Here is a 24567-nt window from a genome sequence, read left to right as displayed (position 1 = left end):
GTTCTTGTCACCTGCTCCTCCCAAGAAGCTACCGCAGCGCTGGACTGGGAACTGGGGAAAGCGGGAGCCCTGGGGTCTTGGCTGTACTCACCTGAAACGGAGTCTCTGTCGCAGTGAGCTGGGAGAAGGAGTGGGTTATAATTCAAGTTCTACCCACTGTAGCTGTTCTTACTGAGTTATAGTGGATTTTCTTGCATAAACATTTCTTCATTTGCTACATGCTGTTGTTAATGAACCAGGTTCATCTTGCCCAACTTACAGCAAGCAAAATGCTGAGACACTGAGTTGTGTAGCAAAGAGGTTCATTCCCACAGCTGTCAAGCGAGATGGATGAAGGAATCTCAAATCCGCCTCCCCAAAGGCAAGGGCGCGGGTGCTCATAGGATAAGGAATAAAGACGTTGGGCAGTCTGAGGTGTGGGGAGAGTGGGAAAGGTCATTGGGAAAAGGCGCAGTAACTGGCTGTAACTAAGACAGGTGTAACCAAGCTACAGGCGTCTGCAGTTCAAACGTGTAGGTGCTTAGCATCATCTGAGGGTGGAGTTTTCAGCCATCTGACATCAAAAGGTTACAGAGAGGACACTGGAGCATGCCCAGTTGGAGGGCTGGGGGTCCTATCCAATCTTAATCAGCTCAGCTCAAACTAGATGCAGCTGACTCCAAGTTCCTGGAAAATAACTTGGGCCAACATCTTAGGCTATATGTTGCTTGGAGGACATGCAAGTCTTAAAATGAATTTAATTAGTGAAGGCAGATGAAATGAATCTGACTGTTATCCATCGTTTTGCTCTTATGACAATCCAAAGACTTCAAATGGTTGCTTTTTAAATAATTTTCACCAGCTACACTTGTTTCACTGAAGAGCAGGTCACAGGGCTCCTCACTGCCATTTCATAAGTAGAACCTCCAACATATACTTTATTTATCATTTTGATTTATTGACCCAATGATACTAAAAAGTTTCGAGTCACAGGGCTCCTCAAAAATATTAAAAATCAATTAAAAAAAAACCAGCCTGAGATAGCATTATAGGGGTTGTCACAGCCCTCTGTTGGTGCTGAGATGGAGTAATAATCTTTGTGTCCAAAGAAGGGCTCTAAAGTTGGCTAACTTGAGAGCTGTGTTCTCTCATATTCAGTTCAGTCGCTCAGTCGTGTTTGACTCTTTGCGACTCCCTGGACTGCAGCACACCAGGCCTCCCTGTCCATCACCAACTCCTGGAGTTTACTCAAACTCATGTCCACTGAGTTCGTAATGCCCTCCAACCAAATCATCCTCTATCATCCCTTCTTCTCCTGCCTTCAATCTTTTCCAGCATCAGGGTCTTTCCCAATGAGTCAGTTCTTCACTTCAGGTGGCCAAAGTATTTGAAGTTTCAGCCTAGACATCAGTCCTGCTAATGAATATTCAGGACTGATTTCCTTTAGGATGGACAGGTTGGATCTTTGTTGCAGTCCAAGGGACTCTCAAGAGTCTTCTCCAAAACCACAGTTCAAAAGCATCAATTCTTCGGTGCTCAGCTTTCTGTATAGTCCAACTCTCACATCCATACATGACTACTGGAAAAACCATAGCTTTGACTAGACGGACCTTTGTTAATCTCTCGAATTGAGTAGGGATAATTCACACAACCTTCTATGGATGTGACCAGAGACACATGGATGGGTACTTCAGCAGATGCAATACAGATGACCACTGAAGACTGACATTCACTGGGCCTTGGTTCTAGAAAAGTCCATAGGGCCTGGGCTTATTTAAACCCATCTTAAGTTTCTGCCATCTGAAAGAATGGGGATTTGGGAAAACTGAGTTGCATAAAACTGACTTTCTTGCACCATAAACCTTATGGACTAGGATCTAGATCTGTAAAAATGAAGGCAATTCTTTTGACAAGTTTAGTTGAAGGGCAGGAGCGGAGCGAGAGAAACGACATGGATAACCTGGAAAGGTTTTGTTTTTTCCTTTTAAGTGAGAATGCTTAAGAACTCAGAAAGGATTTGGTTCAGCAGGAAAGGCTACCACAAAAGGATACCACAAAAAGGAGCCGATTAACAGCATGAGGTTGGTGAGGAGACCAGACTATTTACTATTAGAAAGACAGAGCTGAGAACTGGTGTCAATTCAGTCTAGTGTGTTTCCTTTGATGGCTAAAATATGAAGATATCTGTATCTGATGGCTTCTATTTTCTTCAAGAAGTAGGAGCAAAACTGATCTTCCAAAAAGTAAGAACTGGTTAAAAGTTTGAGCAGAGAAAGTTTGAAGGGTCACTAAAGTGGGCAGAAAGAGTGAGCTGATGAGAAGAAATTCAGATTGCTGGGTAGGGCAGAAGGGTCAGGCAAGACTATGGGTTCTAGGTGCAGAGGGAACTAACTGATCTGACTCTTAATTTTCTCCAGCTGTGCCCAGTCACCCTGGAACAGGAATGGAGAAGGCCAATGATTGGAGTCATCCAGGACTGGGGTTTATATGAGAAAATAACTGCTCAAAATCTGTCCATATATTTTTAAAACACACATCTTATATAGCTGTTCCCCAAATTAAACAAATACTTTCTTTTAAATTTTATGATATCTATTTCCCATTACTTTGATAATTGTTTTTATCTGTACTGTGCTAAGTCTCTTCAGTTGTGTACAATTCTTTGCAACCCTATGAACTGTAGCCTACCGGGCTCCTGTGTCCGTGGAAGTCTCCAGGCAAGAACACTGGAGTGGGTTGCCATGCTCTCCTCCAGGGGACTTTCCCAACTCAGGGATCGAACCCAAGTCTCTTATGTCTCCTACATTGACAGGCAGATTCTTTACCACTAGCGCCATCTGGGAAGTCCTGTTTTTATCTTCCTGGGCTCTTTCCCAGGTTTTTCATTATCTTTTACAAATTAGAGAAACAGTACTGTTTAGTGGTTAAGATGAGACTTCTGGCACCTGTCTGCTAGGGATAAATCTAGCACTTACTTCCTGTGTGATCTTAGACAAAGCCCATGTGTGCTTCAGTATTTTCATCTGTAAAATGGGTTGTGTGATAATAATAACACCCCTCCCCTACTTAGAAGGTTGTTTTGAAGATTAAATGAGCTAATGCATGTACTATGCTAAGTATGACTTGTTATTGCAATTTAAATGAAATACTTGAGCTGTGAACACAATGAGATATGAAGAATTATATTCTGGCCTTATGTCTAAGCAATATTTAATACATGCCAATATTGCAAAGCTCCTCTTTCTCCTTTTTCCACAGAGTCATGAGGAAAGGTCTAAGTTTTAAATATGCAGGTCATTCTTTCACATCTTTTATTCAAGGCACTAATTTTTGTCTCCAAGTATCTACGGCTGGACCGGATGGCTCTTGGACTTTATCGACATGTCTTTGCTTCCAAATCCATCTCCTCTCTTTGATAACCACTTCTAAAAATGCTGCACCCTTTCTTTCTCACAGATAAACTAAAGAGTACTGATTATGACCAATTTTTATAAAGCACAAAGTCCTCAATCAGGCTGGATGCCCTCTTAAGGCAGGTAATGTGATTTCTACCCTTTAGTATCCTTAGCACTCCAGGAAGTTGTTCTACACGACATACAAAATAAAACCAGTAGATGGTGATGATGATCATGGTGTTGGTGATGAGGACAGTACCACAGCTTCTCTTCCTCAGTGTCTCTGTTGATGGATCTTTGTGGGGGCGATAGAGAACAGAGAAGGGAATATGGAGCTCTGAGGTTCAGGTCCTAGTTCTATCACTGACCAGTTGAATAACCTCAAATTTAAAAACAAACATAACACTGTAAATTCTTCAGGAACATATTAGCAATTTTCTCTCTCTCTCCATTCTTACCCACAATTCCTCTTAGAACCACTAACAGAACAATCTCCTTCTGAAGCCATCCCCTTCCTAAAACTTCCTATGCCTGCCTACCAAGAGTTAGGGTGGGAATTCCTTCTCTGCTTACAGTCCTTCATGCCACCACCCTAGAGTCCCCAGTCTCATGGATGTCCGTCTTCACTCATGAAGCAGGTTTATCTCATGCTATGTTTATTTTTAAATCCCTTCCTTCAATTCTTCTTCCTAGGCAATACCTTATTTTGCAACATGTTTGCTCCTTCCCCTAAGATTTCTCTTTTTCTGCCTCTATTCACAGTTCTTGAATTTCAATTTCCTAATTGGAAGATTTTATCTTTTTCCTCTAAATACCAGACATGACTTCCATTTTCTCACAGTGTGAAAAATACATGACTGTTTTTTTTTTCTGCCTTTAACAGGATATACCTATTAAACGTGAGTTCAGCTGCACTGACTGTTATAGTAAGTACTAAAGAGGAGAGATGATCTCATTTACTCTTTACTACACTTAGTGTAGGAAGATATATACAGATAATTCATAAACTTCTGGTTGCATTATGCCTTGAGAAAGGGAAAAACATTAAAACATCTTTAGTTCTGACAAGAATCATATATTTCCATCTTTGATTACAAAATGATGACATATACCCATCTGTCACACACACAAAATTAAATACTAACAAAAATGTTTAAATACTTTACAAGGAAAAAAAGATGGCCATTTCACATTAAAATCTTTATAGGAGAGCTTACATTTCATGTCTAGTTTAAAGTACTTATTCAATTAAGGCTGTGAAACACAGAAGAAAAGAGGAGTAAGATGGAAGAAACAGTGAAAACACAAAAAACATCTTTCAAAATTCTGAGCAAATGATTCTATGTACAGTGGCATTTAATAAGAGAAATTTCACCCATACAAATTCTGAATCGTGCTCTGAATTTTTTCTTAAAAAATCTTTGTTTTGCACCTTTCTGAAGGTATTTCCAGTGTGATTAAGGTACCTCTCTGACTTTATGCTTAAGTTATGAATACTCTATTACATATAATAATCTCACAGGCATTCTCCTTTCGAATAAAGATCACATTATTTTAGATGTCATGTCTATAAAGGAACTTTTTTTTTAAACAAACATACCCAAACTTCCAAATGTAGGAGAACATGTCAATCTTCTTGGAGAGCTTTATGCTCATTCCAAGAATGCATCCACTTCTCAAAATATTTCTTGAATTCCTCTTTGGAATCATTTTTGATTAGTTGAAAACTCCATAGGATAGCTAAGCCAATAACTTCATAGAGTTCTCCTATTATATATATATGCATTATTCACATGATTCAATCAACCTGACTTTAAATTACATTTTTGGCTGCATCCAAAAATCAAATTTACTTCAAATGCAAAGACTTTCTACTGTGAAAATCATTTAAGAATGTGAAAGCTTTCTGAGAGTGGTACCTCTAAATCATTAGAAACAAAAGTAGCAGGTTAGAGTAAGGTCAAAGTCTCAAAGATTCCCAGACAAATATTTTGGGGCAGGAGGGTTGATGCTGCACACTAATGTCTAAATATAATCTCAAAATACTTTAAAAATTAGCCACATTTCTTTATGTTCATACTTCTGTTTGCCCCTCAAACAGTTGAATTTTATAGTAATAAACCACCTTCAAAATCCTAAAATGGTTTTAAATGGGATATGAATTTAAAATTTTCTACAAAGATTATGGGGTGGGGGTGGGAAGGAAATGCACCAAAGTGTGTAAAGCCAGATAAAAATTTCTACTCCTAACCTAAGCACCCTAGGCATGTGTCAGAGGTGCAGGTTCTAGAAATCTGAAGTTCCTCTGAATGCTGGTGATTTAGAGGGGCCTTCAAGCAGTTCTTAAGGTCTTCATTCTTTTCTGGAACTCTATGTATATGAATACCAGTCGCATTCAATGAGTTTTTTGGTTTGTTTCACAGTGTGACTCCTGTAATATGAGCTTTCCAGTAATTGTGAATTTTATTTTTGTCATTTTGGGCACTGACAGTTCACAATGCTTGGTTGTGCAATGCAAGATCGTTTTAATTTTTGCATTTTACATTCCTTTTGGCACTTATGAAGGAAAGGACATTGTCTTGTTACGTTGTTTGGAGGGAAGGGGTAAGCCTTCCCCTCTGTCTCTTTTTTAAACGTTTGGCTTTATGAAATGCACGATTCTCTCCGTTAGTTAATTGAAGAGGGTGGAAATCTGCCTTCATAGGCTATGCATCCCAGCCCTCCTTAGAGGCTGGTATCCCCGGATTCAGATTGTTTCGCTGCTGCTGTCACAGGGTCTGGTGGTCCCTCCCGGCAGAAAAGCACAACAGGATTTTTGCGAGCCCACATGGCCATATCCCCTGCCACCCCGCTGGTCGGGTTGGAAGAGGACATCGTGCTCCAGGCCCCCAGGCGGTTGGTACAGCGGTTTCGAAGGGGATTGAGGGTTCCAGCCTGCAGAGCCCAGCCCTGGTTGGGCAGGAAAGAGTCCACGTTCCTAGTCCTGTAACCCTCTTCCCGGTTGCGCCCTAGGAGCATCGAAATGTTGGGATTGCGAACGGCATAGATGACAGGGTTGATGGCCCCGTTGGCCCAGGTCAGCCAGACGGCCACCACGTTAAGGAGAGAGGGAGACTGTGCGGCCTGGGCCCGCCGGGCGGCGGCCAGCAGCACCAAGAAGCAGTAGGGCCCCCAGCAGCAGATGACGGAGACGATCATGATGAGCACGGTGGTGGCCGTGCGCACGTCGCTGAAGAAGCGCAGCACGCGCGCGTAAGTGGTCAGGGGCCGCACGCGCACGTCCGACAGGCGCACGGTCTTGCAGATGTGGTAGTGGCAAAAGCACATGAGTAGGAAGGGCAGCAGATAACAGGCCACCACCAACCCCACGCTGTACGCCGCGCCCAGCTGCGCGGGGTCCGGAGACGTCCGGTAAAGGCAGCGATGGAAGCTCTGCGCCGCCGCCGGGGCCTCCCGGGGCGCGAGGAGCAGCTCCCAGGGCAAGGAGAAGCCCAGAGCCGCCAGCCAGGCGCCTGCCAGCAGCTGCAGCGCGCGGCGGCGCCCGATCTTCTCCCGCGGCGGCCGCACGATGGCGCAGTAGCGGTCCAGCGAGATGAGGGCCACGCTAAGCGTGGACACGATGCCGAAGCACGAGCTGAAAAAGCGGCTGGCCGCGCAGAAGCCGCTCCAGGGCCCCGCGGCGGCGGCGGCGGCGGCGGCGGCGGGCGCCGGGCCCCCAGGAGGCGTGAAGAGGTCCAGGAAGGCGGCGGGCAGGCAGAGCAGCGCCGTGAGCAGATCCGACAGGGACAAGGACAGGATGAAGGCGTTGGTGACCGTGCGGAGCTGCCGGTGCTTCACGATGGTCCCCATTACCGCGCAGTTGCCCAGGCTAGACAGCAGGAAGATGAGCAGGAGGACCAGCGCCTGGGCCGCCACCGCCGCCCCGTGCGACAGCAGCGGCGCCGCCTCGGGGCCCAGCGGTGGCCTCCCCGCCGCCCCGCGCCCGCCGAGGCCTCCGCCAGCCGCGGCGCCAGTGCTGTCGGCCCCGCTCACGTCGCTCCGGTTCCCCAGCGCCGCGGCCGCCGCGGTGCTGAAGGAGAGCACGGCCACCGCCGTCGCCGCGGAGGAAGTCCCACCAGGCGTGCCGGCCGGGGAGGGGGCGCCGGGGTGTGGGCTGCCCGATAAGGCCGTGCTCACTGGCGGGCGGACCAGCGGCGGCGGCGGCTGCTCCTCCATGGGGCCCCGCGGCGGCCGCAGGTCTGCTCATCCCGCACCAGGGGAGGAGGCCGCAAGCCCGAGGTGGCTCGGGGCCGGGCCCAGAGGCCTCTGCCGGGGGTCGCGCTCGGCCGGAGGGGTGACCGTCGCCCGAGACTCTCCGAGCCTTTGACGTGCGTTCCAGGCGTTGTCAAGGGAACCGCGTGTTTACGCAGGAGCGCGGGGCGGGCCGCGGGCCGAGAACCCTTAGAAAAGCGTGTCCAGGACATCACTTCTCCCTACGGTTTCGCGGCCAGGGTGGGTAGGCTTCAGAGAATGCCAGGTGGAGTTCCTGGGGACCATTGCCCGGCCAGATTAAAACGGGAGTGGCCCTCATATTAGATGGCCAAATTCAAAAGGGGTTCACTCTCACACTCTCTGGTTCCATATACATGTTCTACAGAGAGGTAGGGAGGGGAGAGGGGGTTGGTTGCTTCCTGTGGGTGCTTATGCCATCTACAAGTAGGAAAGGAATCTAGAACCTGAAGTGGAAAACAGTCTAAATTCGGAGATCTTAAACATGAGGGAGCAGTAAGACTTAAACCAGATTTTCTCAAACTTGAGCAGGCAAGAGTCACCTAGAGCAGGGGTCTCCAACCCCCAGGCCACAGACCGGTAGGGGTCCCTGGCCTGTTCGAACCAGACTGCACAGCAGGAGGTGAGCAGGGGGTGAAACCTAAACCATTGCCTCACCCAGCTCTGTTTGTGAGAAAATTGTCTTCCAGGAAACCGGTCCCTGGTGCCAAACAGGTTGGGGACTGCTGACTTGGAAGGCTTGTTAAAATACAAGTGACTGGGTCCAACTTCAGGGGTTCAGATTCAGTAGGTATGGGGTCCTGTCTGAAAATGTGCATTTCTAACAAGTTACTGGGTGTATGATAATGCTGGTCCAAGGCCAGGCTTTGAGAACCACTGATGTAGTAAGCTTATTAAAATGCAGTCACTGGCTGACTCCCAGGGTTACTGAGGACGGGCCCATGAATCTAAGTCCTCAGTGTGATTCTGATACAGGTGCTCTGAGGAGCTAGGATGCGGATCCTGGAGAAGGGATGTCACCTTGCTTTCAAGGGCCTGGCCCTCAGGACCGTTACTGTCTCACATCTCAGGGAAGAGGGGAGAGTCGCTGCTTCCTTGCCCTGCTTTCAGTCTTTGTCAGTTCTCTGGAAGGTGATATGTTTTGAGTTTAGGTGCTGGAGTTGCCACAGATGCAGCTCCAGGTATCTGGCAGGAAGATTTCAGGAACAGGAAGGGTGTGCTTGCTCAGGGAAGCTTGCATCTCAAGTTTCTGGGCATGGCATCTTACGGGGGAAAGTGTAATAAACCCTTAGGTTCTCTAAAGCAGTGGTCTGCAAAGTGTGGACCCTGGACCAGCAGCACTGGCATGACCTGGGAACTTGTTAGAAATGCAGATTCTCAGGCCCTACCGCAAATCTACTGAATCTGAGACTCTGCAGATGGAGCCCAGCTACCAGCCCTGCTAGTGATTCTGATGCAAGTTTGAGAAACACTGATCTAAAGAATGATTAGTATACTTTCAGGTCTCAGTATCAACAATATTAGTGTTTTGGGTGCTCATTTGGGTGGGGAAAGAAATCCTACTGGAAATTTACAGTATAAAATAAAGTTCATTTAAGGTGGTAAAAGGGCTTCCCTGGTGGCTCCGATGTTAAAGAATCTGCCTGCAATGCGGGAGACTTGGGTTCAATCCCTGAGTTGGGAAGATCCTCTGGAGGAGGACATGGCAACGCACTCCAGTATTCTTGCCTGGAGAATCCCCACAGACAGAGAAGCCTGGCAGGCTACAGTCCATGGGATCGCAAAGAACTGGACACAAATGAGCAGCTAACACAGCACAGCAGGGTGGTAAAATAAGACTCGCTTTCTTGGTCTCGGCATTATTGACATTTTGAGCCAGATAGTTCTTTCTTGTGGAGGCTACCCTATGCATCGTAGGATGTTTAACAGTATCCCTAGTCGCTACCTGTGGGACGGCAGTAGTGACAACTAAACATGTCTTCAGACATTGCAAAATGTCGGGGAAGAGGGTGAGGGGGCCAACCTCAGCTGAAAACCACGGAACTAAATCAAAAATATATAATAGATTACTTCTGTTTTCTTTTGAAAACCTTCTCTGTACTAGGTTTTCAGAAACCAGGATCCTAGCCCAAAGAACCTTACGGTTTTAGGCAAACACATATATATTACAATGTCATAGATGTTTAAACATATAATGACTATAGGAAGAGTCTAGCAACTGGGAGACCAGTTAAGAAAAGGCACTGTAATAGCCCAGGAGAGAAATAACAAGTCTGAACTAAGCATTTACAGTGAAGGAGGGGAAGAGATTTTAAGGATTCATGTCTGGATTGGGGTCTTTGGATATAAGCAATACAATGAGGTTTCTGTCTCATTTAAGCAAAAACAGAATTGGCCAGAAGGATGGGGGCAGTTCAAAAGGATAGTCCTTAATAGCTAACCCCAAGAGCACAAGAAGTCAGGGCAACTCTACGGGTAGAGGAACTGAGAACCATCTCTTTAGGGATCTACAGGAATAAGTCTGCTTCAACCATTTTTCAGACCTTATGTCATTTCTCGCAAGATCCCAGGTCTTAGTGGGGAGAGTCTGACTGGAGTACCCTTGCCTGGCAGCCTCAGCAAGGCTACATGCTGGGGATGGATAGTTTCCCAAAGGAAAAGGAGAGTGTTGTTGATAAAAGAAGGGGAAAGGAATGGTGCTGACCAAATCCATAGACATCCACCTCAGAGCATCAGCAGATGGGTCGAAAGAGCACAAACAAGAAGCCGAGGCTAGAACCCAAGTTCCTGGCTCCTATTCCCTGGAGCTCTGCACCAAGGGTATAGAGGTTCCTGCTCCAAAATGTACCACACGTGCCTGCCAGAAGCAAGCACCAGCATCCACCATGGATTAAGTAAACCCTTGTTGTTCAGTCGCTCAGTCATGTCTGACTCTTTGCGACCCCATGGACTACAGGACACCAGGCTTCCCTGTCCTTCACCATCTCCCAGCGTTTGCTCAAACTCATGTCCATTAAGTCAGTGGTCCATCCAACCATCTCATCCTCTGTCATCCCTTTCTCCTTCCGCCTTCAATCTTGCCCAGCATCAGGGTCTTTACCAATGAGTCAGCTCTTTGCATCACGTGGCCAAAGTATTGGAGCTTCAGCTTCAGCATCCGTTCTTCCAATGAATATTCAGGACAATTTCCTTTAGGATAGACTGGTTTGATCTCCTTGCTGTCCAAGGGACTCTCAAGAGTCTTCTCCAACATCACAGTTCAAAAGTATCAATTCTTTGGTGCTCAGCCTTTTTTATTGTACAGCTCTCACATCTGTACATGATTACTGGAAACACCATAGCTTTGACTACACGGACCTTTGTAGGCAAAGTAATGAATCTGCTTTTTAACATATAAACCCGTGGGTGACCATTAAATCTAGGTTAGATCAAGCATAGCTTCCAATGAGTAATCAAGTCAAAACCAGACTGTAATAGTTGAGTAGCAAATGGAAGATGAAAAAATATATTATTAAGAAGGGAGTAAGGAATCTAGAAGCTTGACTACAAAAGGAAGGGAAAAGGGTGACAGACAGCAGGCTGAAGAGAGAAGGTGGACAAAGGGTGTTTGTTTCATTTTGTTATGATGATACTTGGTAATAGCTTAGAGGAAGGAACCAGTGACAGGAAGGAGGTTGCTTGAAAAAGCTTAGTGATGAGGCAGGCCCCTTAGCAAGGATGGGAAGGGAGAGAAGTGAACAGTATTTAGAAGGCAGAATCAATATGGCTTCATGACTGATTAGACACATGGAAGCAAGAGGAATAGCTGTTGATTTCCCTAGTGGTTTTGACTCTGCGGAAGGCATGGTGAAATACAGAAGGAATGAATATTATTCCAAGGGTTTGGCTCTGGTTAGGATTAGAATTTAGGAATATTTAGGCAGTATTAATTTTTCAATGTTTAGGAAACAGAATATTTTTGTTTAAAGTACTATATCGTAAAACAAGTTCTGGCTGTCCTGTCTCAGAAGTGGAGGAAGTGTAGCAGGAAAATACTGGACCTGGAGTCAGCAGAGCTAGAATGACAGCCCCAAATGTGACCTTGTTGTTGTTGTTTAGTTGCTAAGTCACGCCTGACTCTTTGCCACCCAGGCGAGAATACTGGAGTGGGTTGCCATTTCGCTCTCCAGGGGATCCTCCTGACCCAGGGATCGAACCCATGTCTCCTGCATTGGAAGGCGGGTTCTTTACCAGGGAGCCACCAGGGAAGCCCCAAATGTGACCTTAAGAGAGTAATTTAACACATCTGACTTCCATTTCTCTCATATTCATAAATGAGATAAACACAGTGGTATACCAGGGACAGGCAGAGGGAGTGCTAGCCAGGGTGCAGCTGATCAGAAGGTGCACTGTCTGTAGAGAATTTTGAAACACTAGTAAAACCTACTAAATGTCAGTCTGCATTTTTTTTTTAATTAATGTGACTTGTGAAATTTAGAGAGAAAATAGTGGTTCTGTTTCTATTTTTCAAAAGTGTAACGGGCGAGGGAGGACATATGTATGCCTTTGGCTGATTCATATAGATGTTTGGCAGAAACCAACACAATTCTGTAAAGCAATTATCCTTCAATTAAAAAATAAATACTTTCAAAAAAAGAAAAAAATGTTTCTCTGGCCAAAAAAAAAAGTAAAGAAAATCTCTTTAATCTGTAGAAAATTTCTTGGTCATATTTAGTGGTTTTTTTTGGAGGTAAATGAATTCTTTACTACAAATTTTAAGAGATAATGAGTGGAAAACATTAGTTTTTGTGCATTTAATAAGGAAATCAAGAACATTAACTTTACAGTCTTCATTTTAGAGAGATAATTCAATCACAGACCTAACAACGGGATGTGTACAGACTTGCTGGATGACAGAGCCAGTTGAAATGAATTAATTACTTCACTGTATGCTAAGAAAAAGAAATACTACTACTTATCTCAAAAAAAGTTTACTGAATATTAAAAGAATCACATGTTGATTAATTTTTATTATTTCATTTTATAATGATTGATAATAATCAAATGTTATTTTTTTAACAGACTCACAGACAATTAACTAGCAAGAATGCCAACAGTTAACATTTCTTTCATGTTTTAAATTACCTAGCATGGAGTTGGTAGAGTATGAGATTTGCCCCACTATAGAGGTTCACTGATTGACTCCGACTGTATACCTATACTTAAATAATTGCAATAAACAACCACTTTTATAAGAGCCTTAATGATAATCAGAAGCCTGATTCTTGGTCTTCTCTCAAGTTCATGGGGATAGGAGCTGGTCTTTGCAGCTTAGAGGACATCCCAGCAGCAGCTACAACAACTTCCACCCAAAGAAGCTGACCACCCTGCTCCTTCCCAGTTTATGACTGCTAAGTGTTGAGGACTTTATAATAATATATCTCCCTTGCATCGTGCTTAGAGAGAGGGCAGGTACTGTGTGCTCAGTCATGTCTGACTCTTTGCGACCCCACAGTCTGAAGCCCACCAGGCCTCCCTGTGTGTGGAATCTTCCCAGCAAGCATACTGGAGTGGATTGCCATTTCCTTCTCCAGAGAGGGGGCATGATTTTATGTAAAAACTGGAAGACTAAAATAATGAACTTGTAAGACCCATTGTTGTGAGGGCTACAATTCAAGCTTAGAGCATTTAAAACAAAATATCACAGTGACTACCACAGAGTAATAAGAACTAAGTAAGTAAGAAGAACTAAGGTTTTAATTTTACCTGATGTGTTAATAATTAGCAAAGTATTCTGCATTTTGGATACTTTATATTCTGTAAGTGATAGTTATATCAATATACATGTACAAACTGAGGAAAAATGACTTTATATTTAGCCACAGTATTTTAGAATCTCAGCTGGTTTATGTGTACAATTTGGATTTATAGTTTTCCACATAACTCAGAGGAAAATAAGTAATGATAACAATTTCTAGGAAAAGAAAGCCCTTATGAGCCATAGAAGTTATTTGAGAAGAAATCCATCCCTCAGTGGGTCATCACCTTCTACCATAAAACTTGCAGTACCTGTGTAATGCGCTTGTCCGGATACTTCCACTATGACAGCTTTAAAATCACCACATTTTGCTTCCTGAGAAAAGATGATGAAAGGAGAATATCAAGGTATTGCCCGCATAGTTTACCTAGCCTAAAAGTTGTATTCTCAAATTTTATCATTTTAAAGAGAATCCAAGAGTTAAGTGGGCCTCCCCGGTGGCTCAGTGGTAAAGAATCTCCTGCAGTACAGGAGACGCAGGAGATGTGGGTTCGATCCCTGGGTCAGGAAGATCCCTTGGAGGAGGGCATGGCAACCCACTCCAGTATTCTTGCCTGGAGAATCCCATGAACAGAGGAGCCTGGTGGGCTTTAGTTCATAGCATCGAAAAGAGTTGGATGCAACTGAGTACAGTGATCATATGGGCAATTGGGAAGCTTTTAAGGGAAGTGACTGTATTCATGTTTTTAGATTAGCTGTAAAGTGGGGAACTAATTAGGGAAGAGAGAGACTAGAAACCCAGCAACCTGTTAAGAGGCAACTTTATTTCATCAATTAAATCTAGAGACAGGAGGGCAGTTTTTAGTGAGAATGCAGAACAAAATATAGAGATACTTTGGAGGCAGAATTGATAGACCTGGGGGCTGATGTACACAGGTGGTGAGAAGAGAGATGAGTTAAATATGACCACGGTGTCTAGCCTGGAAGTGCAGCTGTGCCACCATTAACCAAGATGGGGAATGAGATAGGAAAGAACATATTTAGGAAGGAAGAACATTTTAATGAGTTGAGGTATCTCTGGGACAATCATCTTGAAATAAGTTTAGTGGACAGTGTTAGACTTGGGAGAGGCACAGATAAGCATGGTAGGGATGAAGATTTGGGTGGTTGAGAATAGAGTTCCTTCTCACATGGGTGAAACTGCCATCTGCATCAAATGTTTTGCCTAAGAGCAAGAAAATATGGTGTTTAATAGTACAGGGTCTGCTGAGAGGGACCCATCTTCATAGCTTGGCTCTGCTGTCTGTTTGACCTCTAGCAAAGTATCTAAACTCTAAATTTTCATAGGATTCTTGTGAGAATTACATGAGATGGTATATATGCAGTGCTGAGCTTAGAAATTAACACGTAGTGAACCACCAAATAAATGTTGACAATTACTATTTTATCTTAAATCTCAGACTTGAAGACACTGTAGTTCAAATTTCTGCATATAATATGGTATTCCATTAAGATTACTGTATTGTGTAGAAATCCCTAACTTAAAAAAAATTCGGTATTCAGAAAAACAAAACTTTAAAACCACTATATTAGATTTAAAATCTTTATTAGGATAAATTATTTGCTATATTAAAGGACTCTTTGTGAGTATATTAATTTATCAGATGCAAATTTAATCATACTATAGTAGATTTCACTTACTATTATGAGTAAATTCATTAATTAGCTCTGCTAGCACATTTAAAATTTGATTATATTATATTAATATGGGGTACCCAGGTGGCACTAGTGGTAAAAACTCAGTTGCCAATGCAGGAGACTTAAGAGACCTGGGTTGGATCCCTGGGTTGGCGAGATCCCCCGGAGAAGGAAATGGCAACCCACTCCAGTATTCTTGCCTGGAGAATCCTATGGACAGAGGACTCTGGTGGGCTAAAGTCCATGGGGTCTCAAAGGGTTGGACATGACTGAAGATACTTAGCACTATGTTAATAAGAACTCTACTTTCCACAACTTTTCAGCACTTTCACATCTTACTATATAAAATGGAATATTCTTATAGAATAAAAACAAAAAAAAATCCAAAACCTAGTTTAATGGTTCTCAAACATTTTGGTCTCAGGATCCCTTTATACCCTAAGATTTGAGGATATCACCAGCCATTACCTTAATAGAAAAACCAGACCAAGACACTAAAAAAGTAGAAAATTCGGGTAAATATCTTTGATGAATATAGTGGCCAAAATCCTCAACAAACCAATCCAACAATACAAAAAAAAAAGATCATATACCATGACAATGTTGGATTTATACCAGGGTCACAAGGATGGTTCAACATACACAAATCAATCAATGTGATACACTACATTAACAAAAGGAAAGACAAAAACCACATAATCATCTCAATAGATGCAGAAAAAGCATCCCAGAATATTAAACATCCATTCATAATTAAAATGTTCATCAAAGTGGGTATAGTGAGAACATATCTCAACAGAATAAGGACCACTTATGACAAACCTGCAGCCAATATAATACTCAATGGTGAAAAGCTGAAAGCCTTTCTGATAAATTCAGAAACAAGACAAGGTTGCCCATTTATGCCACTTATGTTTAACCTAGTATCAGAAATCTTAGCCATAGCAATCACATATGAAAAAAATATATATCCAAATTGGGAAGGAAGAGCTAAGCTGTCACTATTTGCAGATGACATGATACTCTATATAGAGAACCCTAAAGTCTCCACCCTAAAACTATTGGCACTAATAAAGTTCTAAGTTGCAGGATATAAGATTAATATACAGAAATTTGTCACATTTCTATACACTAATAATGAAATATCAGAAAAAGTAAAAAAAAAAAAAAATCTCATTTAAAACTGGGTCAAAAAATACCTAGGAATAAACTTAACCAAGGAGGTGAAAGACCTATATACTGAAAGCCATAACACATGGATTAAAGAAACTGAAGATGATGTAAAGAAACAAAAAAATATTCCATGCTCTTGGACTGGAAAACACAATATTATTAAAATGGCCATAGCACCCAAAGTAATGTACAGATTTAATGCAATCTCTATCAAAATACTAGGCCATTTTTTACAGAACCAGAACAAACAATCCTAAAATGAATATGGACCTCAAAGAGTATTTTAGGTTATATCAATTAATATTTTCTATATTGGAAAGTAAACATATTTGTTCATTAATTCATTTATAAATAATCAATCTGTTGCATGTTGTAATAAACAAATTTTTGTGAAAATAGCTACAGCTGCCAACAACAAAAAATGTAATGGGAAACATGGCATTTTTTACATTTTCACAAACCTCTTTAATGTCTGGCTTAACTAAAGGCAGCTAAATTCTCATTTTTGCTTCTGCATTCAATCAGTTAAGATATCACATACCATGTAGCTCCCGGGAAATTTCACTGTACATTTGTGAAATGATGAAAGTGAAGAGCAAGCAACATCTCAATATTATTATGAATACAGCTTTGACCTTGTGGACCCATGGATAGGACCCCCAAGGTCCTTTCCATACTTTGAAAACCAATATCCTAGTTGAACAGAAGTTTTTTCAGTCCTGTGTCCTTTGTCAGTCCTTTTTCAGTCCTCTTCTAAGAGCTTAATGAAAAAACTTATCTAACATCCAACTCAGGTCTCCAGAATCAAAAGTAAGATATTTACAGACAAGAAGCTACAGGTACCACTCACCCTCACAGCCTTCCCTGTGAATACTGAGCCAGTTGCACTGCTTTTAAAGGCTCTGGTCTGGTTCAGTTCTAGAAGTCCTTTGTGATACTGAAGGGCAATTCGGGCTGTCACTCCTGAGCCGGTAGGACTTCTGTCAACCTGTTTCAGAATAAATGAAGATAGTGTTCACAGTGTTCTAGTTCCATATTACCTGGCTGTGTCTAAAAATCCCAGCTTTAATACCTGTTCATCTGCAAACACACAGATATTGGTGGTTGGTTCCTCATTGTAAGTGTCTTTTCCATCTGTTAATATAGTTCCATATAGAAAAGCAAGGTCTTCGCTGTCAGGATGATTAATTTTAAACTGTAAATAAAATAACCACCACATGTAAAATAAATATTTTCATTCAAATCTATCTTTTAAATAACAGATATGGGGTACTCTCAGATATAATTTATCCATATTTATCATTTTAAAAAATATTTTTTGGGTCACAACACTAAATATTGATATTAGAAATTACGCATTTTTCTAGATGAATAAAGATACTTTTGTTGGAAGTTATGATTCTTACACTTTGAGCCCTTTCTAAGGAGGTCATCCTGCACATATCCTCTACTAAAGGAACAGCTGTATTTTATATACTTAACCCCCAAACATATGCACTCTTTGAAGCACTGACCTCAGCATTGACCCCAGGACAGTCAATTCACAGGCCAGCCATGGCTGCTCAAACAGGAAGAGAAAGGCTATCCTTATCTCACCCTAAGGAACTTGAAGAGGATAATGCAGCAAAGTTAAGCAATGAGTATCTAGAGCTGAAATTAATATCACTGATAAACACAAGAACTGTAAGAGGCCATGAGCAAGCAAAAAGTATAAGGTTGCAGAAGATCTTAGGTTAAGAGAAGCAACTGGATGGGGCAAAAAAGGCTTATTATAACAGACTGAAGCAGCAGGTACACACAGAAGCAGGCAATGGCAGGGCAGCTAAGTCACATGAGCAGTAAAGCTAGGTCTGGCTCAAATGTGCAATGCTTCCTATTCTTCTTAGGAGGTCTGGTTGTTTAACTTCTGGATTTCTGTAACGTCTGTTAGCCTGGCCAAGATGACTATAATCTTACTTCTACTGTATCCCGATGGTTAGTACATTCCCCTAGCACTTACCTATCATTTAAAGCAGTTGAAGAGATTGGAGTCTTAAAATCCAAGGAGTCCATCTATAACCCAGTTCAAGAAGCCTGCATATTGGACCTTTGTTCTCCATCCCCTTAAAGCCCCCATGCCCCGCTCCATGATAGCACCATCACATCACACCACACACAGGGATGCTGCCCCCACTAGACTGAGCTCTTGAAGGTGGTGGGGTTTGTTCTTCCTCTGGTCGCCAGCATCTAACATAGTATCTGACATACAATAAGTCCTTGGTAAATGTTTGTTAAAAGGATAAGGACAAATTTATACTACATCTACTTTAGCCCCCTTCCCTCCCAAATGGCCTTTGCCTAAATCTGCATAAGCAGGATGCTGCTGCTGCTGCTGCTGCTAAGTCGCTTCAGTCATGTCCGACCCTGTGCAACCCCATGGATGGCAGCCCACCAGGCTCCCAAGTGGTCAGCAATTCACACAAAGTAGACCTACTGCCTGCTTCATCACCGACAGAACTTCTCATATTTTCCTCAGAACCCTTCCTCCCTCAAAGTCCATCCCTTACCACCTTAGTGAGATGTTCTAGCTTTAATGAGACGTTCAAACTTCCTCCTTTTATTAAGAAAACAATGCCTTTTCCTCTTGATTTTATTAAAAAATAAGGTCAAATTATTTTGTGTCAAATTGTTAACTCAAACTATTAGCTGTCTGCTTAGTGGAACAGAAAACAGATATAAGTCCAGAGTTTCAGAAGTTTTCATGATAAAATAATTCTCCATATTTGTATTGGAAGTCCTGGAAAAATGATAATTTAGAACAGGGTTTATAGATATATTTTCATTTTGCCATTTAGGTTATAAAGTTATAGGTTACTATGTTAAATTAAAGCCTCAGATATATTAAATAGGCCTTAAATAATTATTAGTAGAAGTATTCCAGATTCTATCTTTCCTAAGTTATTTTTTACTTAGAATGATAATTAAATTTTCATATGCTAAAACATTCAAGTATGTATATGAGTTTTATATACAGGTCCCAATTAGGTAAAATGTCAGACTTGTGCTAGAAGTGAAAGAATATTCTAGAATTACTTATTATCTAAACTGATTTTATAACAACAGTTTTCCCAAGTCAAACTGGAGTTACTTGAGTTATTACTTGGAGTTATTACTTCTCAGCAATATAGAAAAAAAATTCACTAACTAGGAATTAATATTCTCTGTGAAATAAGAGACATTCTGATCAGATTTAATGAAATCTATTTTGTCAGCTATATTTGACATTCACTATTTTCAAGTTGTGCAGAATGACCACGTATATCTAAAGCATTTCAAAGTGTAATATTATCTATTTTCTATTTGTTTAAATAACCACAAATTATATTATTACTTATTCTTAAAGTTAACAGTTGTCATTTGTTGAACATTTACTGTGGTGAAGGCACTATTCTAAGTCCTTTACACGTACTGACTTACAACTCCCTATGAAGCACCAATTTCATAATTTCCATTTACAGATCGGAAAACTGAGGCACATGGAGGCAATGTGACTTGTTCAAGGTTACACAAGTTACAAATGGCAAATCCACAACACCCAGGTAGTCTTGCTCTAGAGTTTAAGATTACAACCGGCACCCTATTCTTAGTACGACTAGTGATCTAAATGTAGAGATATTTAATTTCTGTAGACATGTCATTTGTATCTCCTCCATGTCACAGGGGAGGCCATCAGCTGTGGCGGCAGCGTCGGTACTGACCTGAGCCTTCACTGCCTCTGTCACTGCACTTGCTGCAGCCACGAGGTCCCTTGTCTTTGCAGAACAAACATCGAGTCCTAACTTTTCAGCACTGACAAATGCATAAAATGCACCACCATAGGCAACGTCCACCACCACCTTCCCATGACCAGGAACATCCACCAGGAGATCTAAAAGAGATGTGTTTGAAAATGAGTTTGTTTTTAGTATTTCAGCAATAAAATTCACATCATTTTCAATTCATGTATATTTATGGGTGGGGGGTGAAGAGTACTTTTTCCTATCTTAGGAATGCAGCAAAAATCAATTTTGAAAATGAATGTGCATCAAGTAAATAATAACAGACCTTTAGCTAAGTACATCTTTCTATTTTTAACTTCAATGAGGTTCACATAAGTTTTAGAACATCTGAATGCCATGTTTTTCCTAAATCATACTTACATATTTTGTTAACCATTCTGAGGATCTTTTCTAGAAAACATCATTGAAGCAGAGAGAGAGGAAACTCTGGGATATGAATGTGTGAAAACTATGAAGGAAAATGTAGGTCCCTCTCATACTATTGGGAGCAGTTTAAAACAGTGAGGATTTGGGATCCTATTCACAAACTGGTTTTCTTCAGCTATAACATCAAAACAAAATGGAAAACAAAAACAAAAACAAAAACATTTTTCTATCCAAGTTTTAGATACTTATTTATCTAGAAATTTTCATCTCAAGGAAGTAACCTGCAGGCAAATATCCAGAATAAAGCCATTATAGAATCAGTGGCCTTTACAGTATCATTTTGCATCAGGGTTTTTATTTCGGTATTTTAAGTCCCTAACATACCCCAAATTTCACCTGAACTGCAGTTGTTTGAAATCCTGAATTTGTATTTCCAAAGGAATGGGGCTGGTGATATTTGGGAACATTAAAACTGTTGACCTTTCTTTGCATTTTCTTCTCTTTCTCCTCCCTAAGTCAAATAGGCTTAATGATCACTGCCTCTGGGGGAGGCATACAGCAGGGGAGAAAGCAGGTCTTTCTGTTTTTGGTTCATGGAAACCTCAGGAGAAGATATGTTGGCAAAGGAGTGTCCCAAAGGGAGAATAGTCCTCCTGGTCAGTAGAGAAATTTCCTCTAGGCCAAGAAAAGAGACTGAAGGTGCTGACTGCAGACCTGTGTGGTCTTTCCCATGGCACAGTGAGGAGGCTAAGGGATGTGGCAGAGATAGCCACAGGAAGAGGGAGAGGAGACAGGGGCAGGGGCCACTGGGCAGGGGCCACTGGATGGGGTAGATGATGTTTCCCTGGTTAACTATGCAAGTGGTTAAGGCCCTTGTCTCCAAGATGGAACTTTTAAGAAACCTTTGCTCACACATATATCAGAAAAGGGCCCATGGAAGGATGAGGCAAAGTCAACCAACAGTGTAAAGGGGTCTCGATTTAGAAATTAAGTTGTGAAAAGTAAAATAGTTCTTATACTCCTTGCTCTGCACAGTGATTCATACAAAGACACCAGGGAGCTATCAGTTTCAGAGCAGAATCACAGAATCCTTTTAACACATAATGTGTCAGAGCAAATTTATAATCAAGAGTAAAACATGCCAGTGGAACTTAACAGCAAAAGAGAAAAATGCTTTATCTTGATGTTGATGCAACGTGCAAAGCAGGTTTAATGAGAGGAGACTGAGGAAATAGATGGAAATGAGGGACTGCCAGAATGGGGAAAGCTAAGTGTGGCTTTGGAGTCCTCATGTAAAAAATGGAACTGTTTCCTTCCGAAGAGGATTGTTTTGAGAATTTCATGTGATAATGCGTGGGGAATGCTTGGCAGATTAGGAATGCAATAAATATCAATATGAAAGCCCAAAGTTTAACTTCCAGCAGGAATAGGGCTCTTACAAGGACCAATGAACATATTCTGCTCTGAGTTTCATTTATTTACTCAACAAACATTCACTGACTGCATACTGTTCTAGTACTTAAATACAGTGATGAAAATTAGTTTTCACTTTAGCTGGGTGGCGTAGCAATGAACTCAGCAACTCTGAGGTGGGGACTATTGTTATCCTCTCTTTATAGATGACACTGAGGCATGGAATTCCTTCCACAAGGTTACAGAGATGGGAAGGGGCAGAGCAACGATCTTGAACACTATCAGTCTGCCTTTTAAGCAACTTTCAAAGTAGATAATTTAAGGATTTCATTTTCTTAATGACTCAAAGTGACCATAAATGCCCACGGATTATTTTATGGTCACACAAGGATGCTTTCAGGAACTACTGTGCTGGTCGTATTGGCTGCTCCCACCCTAACCAACCCCCAACTATGATGTACACAGCTGGTGATCCTGCTGCCAGCTGTCATTTCCCACAAAACCTAGAGTGCTTCTAATCCGCTGCTGGGGTGGCCTGGCGTTTGGGGGCAGGCGGGAGGAGTCAGGTAACCAAGCCAGTTAACAGTTGAGGTTTTTAAAGATGCAACCCTAACATAAATTCTCATCTCCCTTATGTGCCCTCCCAATCCGATGTGACACCATTTCTTCTGGGCAAATGATAATCAGTTTTCCCAGTGGCATTCTTTTACCAACTTGTGTGTTTCAGTTGCCTGAGGCTGTTCTAAGACTCTCAAACGCCTGGGCTACTACTGCATGGTTCATAACATTCATAAACAGGTTAATTGGGAACCCCAATCCATCCAGAGGCTCAAGATTAAATTAACAGAATGATTTGCATGGCTTGAAGTCTTTGAAGAAAAGGAGTGATAACTCTATACCTGTACTGACTAAATTAGCACCCAGCTCAGTTCTAGTCAGACTACTAAAGCCTCCTCTGATAGAATTCAGCCTTCACTGATAGGATTTTTAAGGATCTCCCTCTTTGTAAGCATTATAATTACATTGTTTAGCATGACATACAGGCTCTGTACTAGAGAACCCACCAAAACCTTTTCAAGGCTCTGCACTCCTAGAGAACTAGCAACCTGAAATATTCTGCAGTCTTTGTATCTCTGCTGCTGCTGCTAAGTCATTTTTTAAACTTCTAGGTACCTTGCATTCACGTATACAAAATCCTCAAAAACACTCAACTGAGATAAAAATGAAGACACAGTAGGAATGGAAAGCGAATCAGGCTGCATAGCTTTAAAAAGAAGTCAGGATTTGGACCCAGACACTTTTTCCTGTTATTAAAAAGTAAGAGCAGCAACAGCTGTATATTCTTGAAAAGATTTAATTCTTCCCCCAAGAAGTGGGGAAGACACTTTTTACAGATGAGCTCCAGCAACCTGTGTTTACTAACTTGTCAGGGGTCGATAACGTGCTCAGCAAGCATATTCTGAGCCATCCTGGAGCCTGGTACGTGGTTGCTCTTTGCACTTTCCTTGATCCTAGTGGACCCTGCTTTATCCAACTGCAAAATCTTCTGGAATGCCTGAGAGAGGGGAACGAAGCGTTGAGTAAGGGAAACACGTAATTCTGTACTCCTCGAGGCTCTCCCCAAATAACAGATGGACACGTCAGCGAGATAGTCAATATGAGTATTGTTGTTGAATGGCTAAGTCGTGCCCCACTCTTTGCGACTCCATGGACTGCAGCCTGCCAGGCTTCTCTGTCCATGGGATTTCCCAGACAAAAATACCGGCGTGAGCTGCCATTACCTTCTCCAGGGGATCTTCCCAACCTAGCTTCCTGTCTTCAGCACTGGCAGGTGGATTCTCTACTGCTGAGCCACTAGAGAAGCCCCAAATTGCATGCACCACACAAATTCACAAGGCTAAGATGCTGACATACATTTGCAGGGATTTAGAATTACCTTCTGTTTGATTGTAAAAGCTTGTGGGGTGGGTTAGTTGCGCTCGTGGGCTCTAGCCCACAGAGACAGTTAGTGTAATTAGTTGGGTCCCCGGCTGCAGGGCCGGAAGGGTCCTGCCGGTTACCTGTGGCCAGCACGAAGGCCGGGACACTGTGGAAGCGCACCGGGCCGCGACTGCGGCCGCCCTCGCACTCCACGAAAGCGGCCACCAGCCCACACGGGCAATGGATGTTGACCAGGGCCTCTTGGGCGTCGGACGGGGGCGCCGGCACCAGCCCGAAGTCGAGCGCAAAGCGGCCCAGCGCCAGCACAGCGTGGCCGCACATAGAACTGTAGCCCTCGTTGTTCAGGAACAGGACGCCCAGGTGCGCGTCGGGCAGCTCGCTCGGCACCAGCACAGCTCCGTACATGTCCCGGTGCCCCCGGGGTTCGAACATGAGCCGTCGCCGCACATGGTCAAGGTGCTGGCGCATGTAGCGCCGCTTGGCCAGCAGCGTGGGGCCGACCACCTCCGGACACCCCGCCAGCACAATGCGCAGGGGCTCGCCGCCTGTGTGCATGTCCACCACCGACAGCGCCGGCGTCCCCGGGTCATGTGGAGGCATCCAGGGCACAGTCAGCGGGCCCGCCATAGTCTGCCTCCGGGAGAGAACTCTACCTCCACGCAGACACGCGCTTCACGCTGCGAACCCACCCGCTCTGTCCGCGATAAAAACACAGGCCGCCTCCCCGGCTCAGGGGGCCGGGCCTCCGAGCCGAGACCCGGAAGCGCGAGGAGGGGCG

The 24567-nt window shown here is 42.9% G+C and overlaps 2 protein-coding genes across 13 annotated transcripts in view; both read right to left on the bottom strand.

Annotated features, from left to right (window-relative positions):
* GPR135 (G protein-coupled receptor 135) overlaps positions 1-10665 on the bottom strand; it is an 83851-nt gene extending 73186 nt beyond the window's left edge. For all 3 annotated transcript variants that reach the window (XM_045162049.1, XM_045162050.1, XM_045162051.1), the window contains exon 1: positions 92-10665. In XM_045162049.1, coding sequence (XP_045017984.1) covers positions 6099-7589 — 1491 coding nt within the window. In that variant the 5' untranslated portion in view covers positions 7590-10665 and the 3' untranslated portion in view covers positions 92-6098. The remainder of the gene's footprint in view (positions 1-91) is intronic.
* The window catches only part of L3HYPDH (trans-L-3-hydroxyproline dehydratase), a 102755-nt gene extending 78191 nt beyond the window's left edge, over positions 1-24564 (bottom strand). For all 10 annotated transcript variants that reach the window (XM_025295439.3, XM_044924915.2, XM_045162053.1 and 7 more), the window contains exons 1-5: positions 23909-24564; positions 19989-20158; positions 17324-17446; positions 17102-17239; positions 13692-13755 (exon numbers count right to left, since the gene is read on the bottom strand). In XM_025295439.3, the coding sequence (XP_025151224.3) occupies positions 13692-13755; positions 17102-17239; positions 17324-17446; positions 19989-20158; positions 23909-24416 (1003 nt within the window). In that variant the 5' untranslated portion in view covers positions 24417-24564. The remainder of the gene's footprint in view (positions 1-13691; positions 13756-17101; positions 17240-17323; positions 17447-19988; positions 20159-23908) is intronic.
* Between the last annotated feature and the right edge of the window lie 3 nt (positions 24565-24567).

Source organism: Bubalus bubalis, chromosome 11 (genome assembly GCF_019923935.1).
Source record: "Bubalus bubalis isolate 160015118507 breed Murrah chromosome 11, NDDB_SH_1, whole genome shotgun sequence".
Lineage (NCBI taxonomy): Eukaryota > Metazoa > Chordata > Mammalia > Artiodactyla > Bovidae > Bubalus > Bubalus bubalis.
The sequence above is the reverse complement of the archived record's forward strand: the minus strand, read 5'-3'. Positions and strand labels throughout refer to the sequence as shown.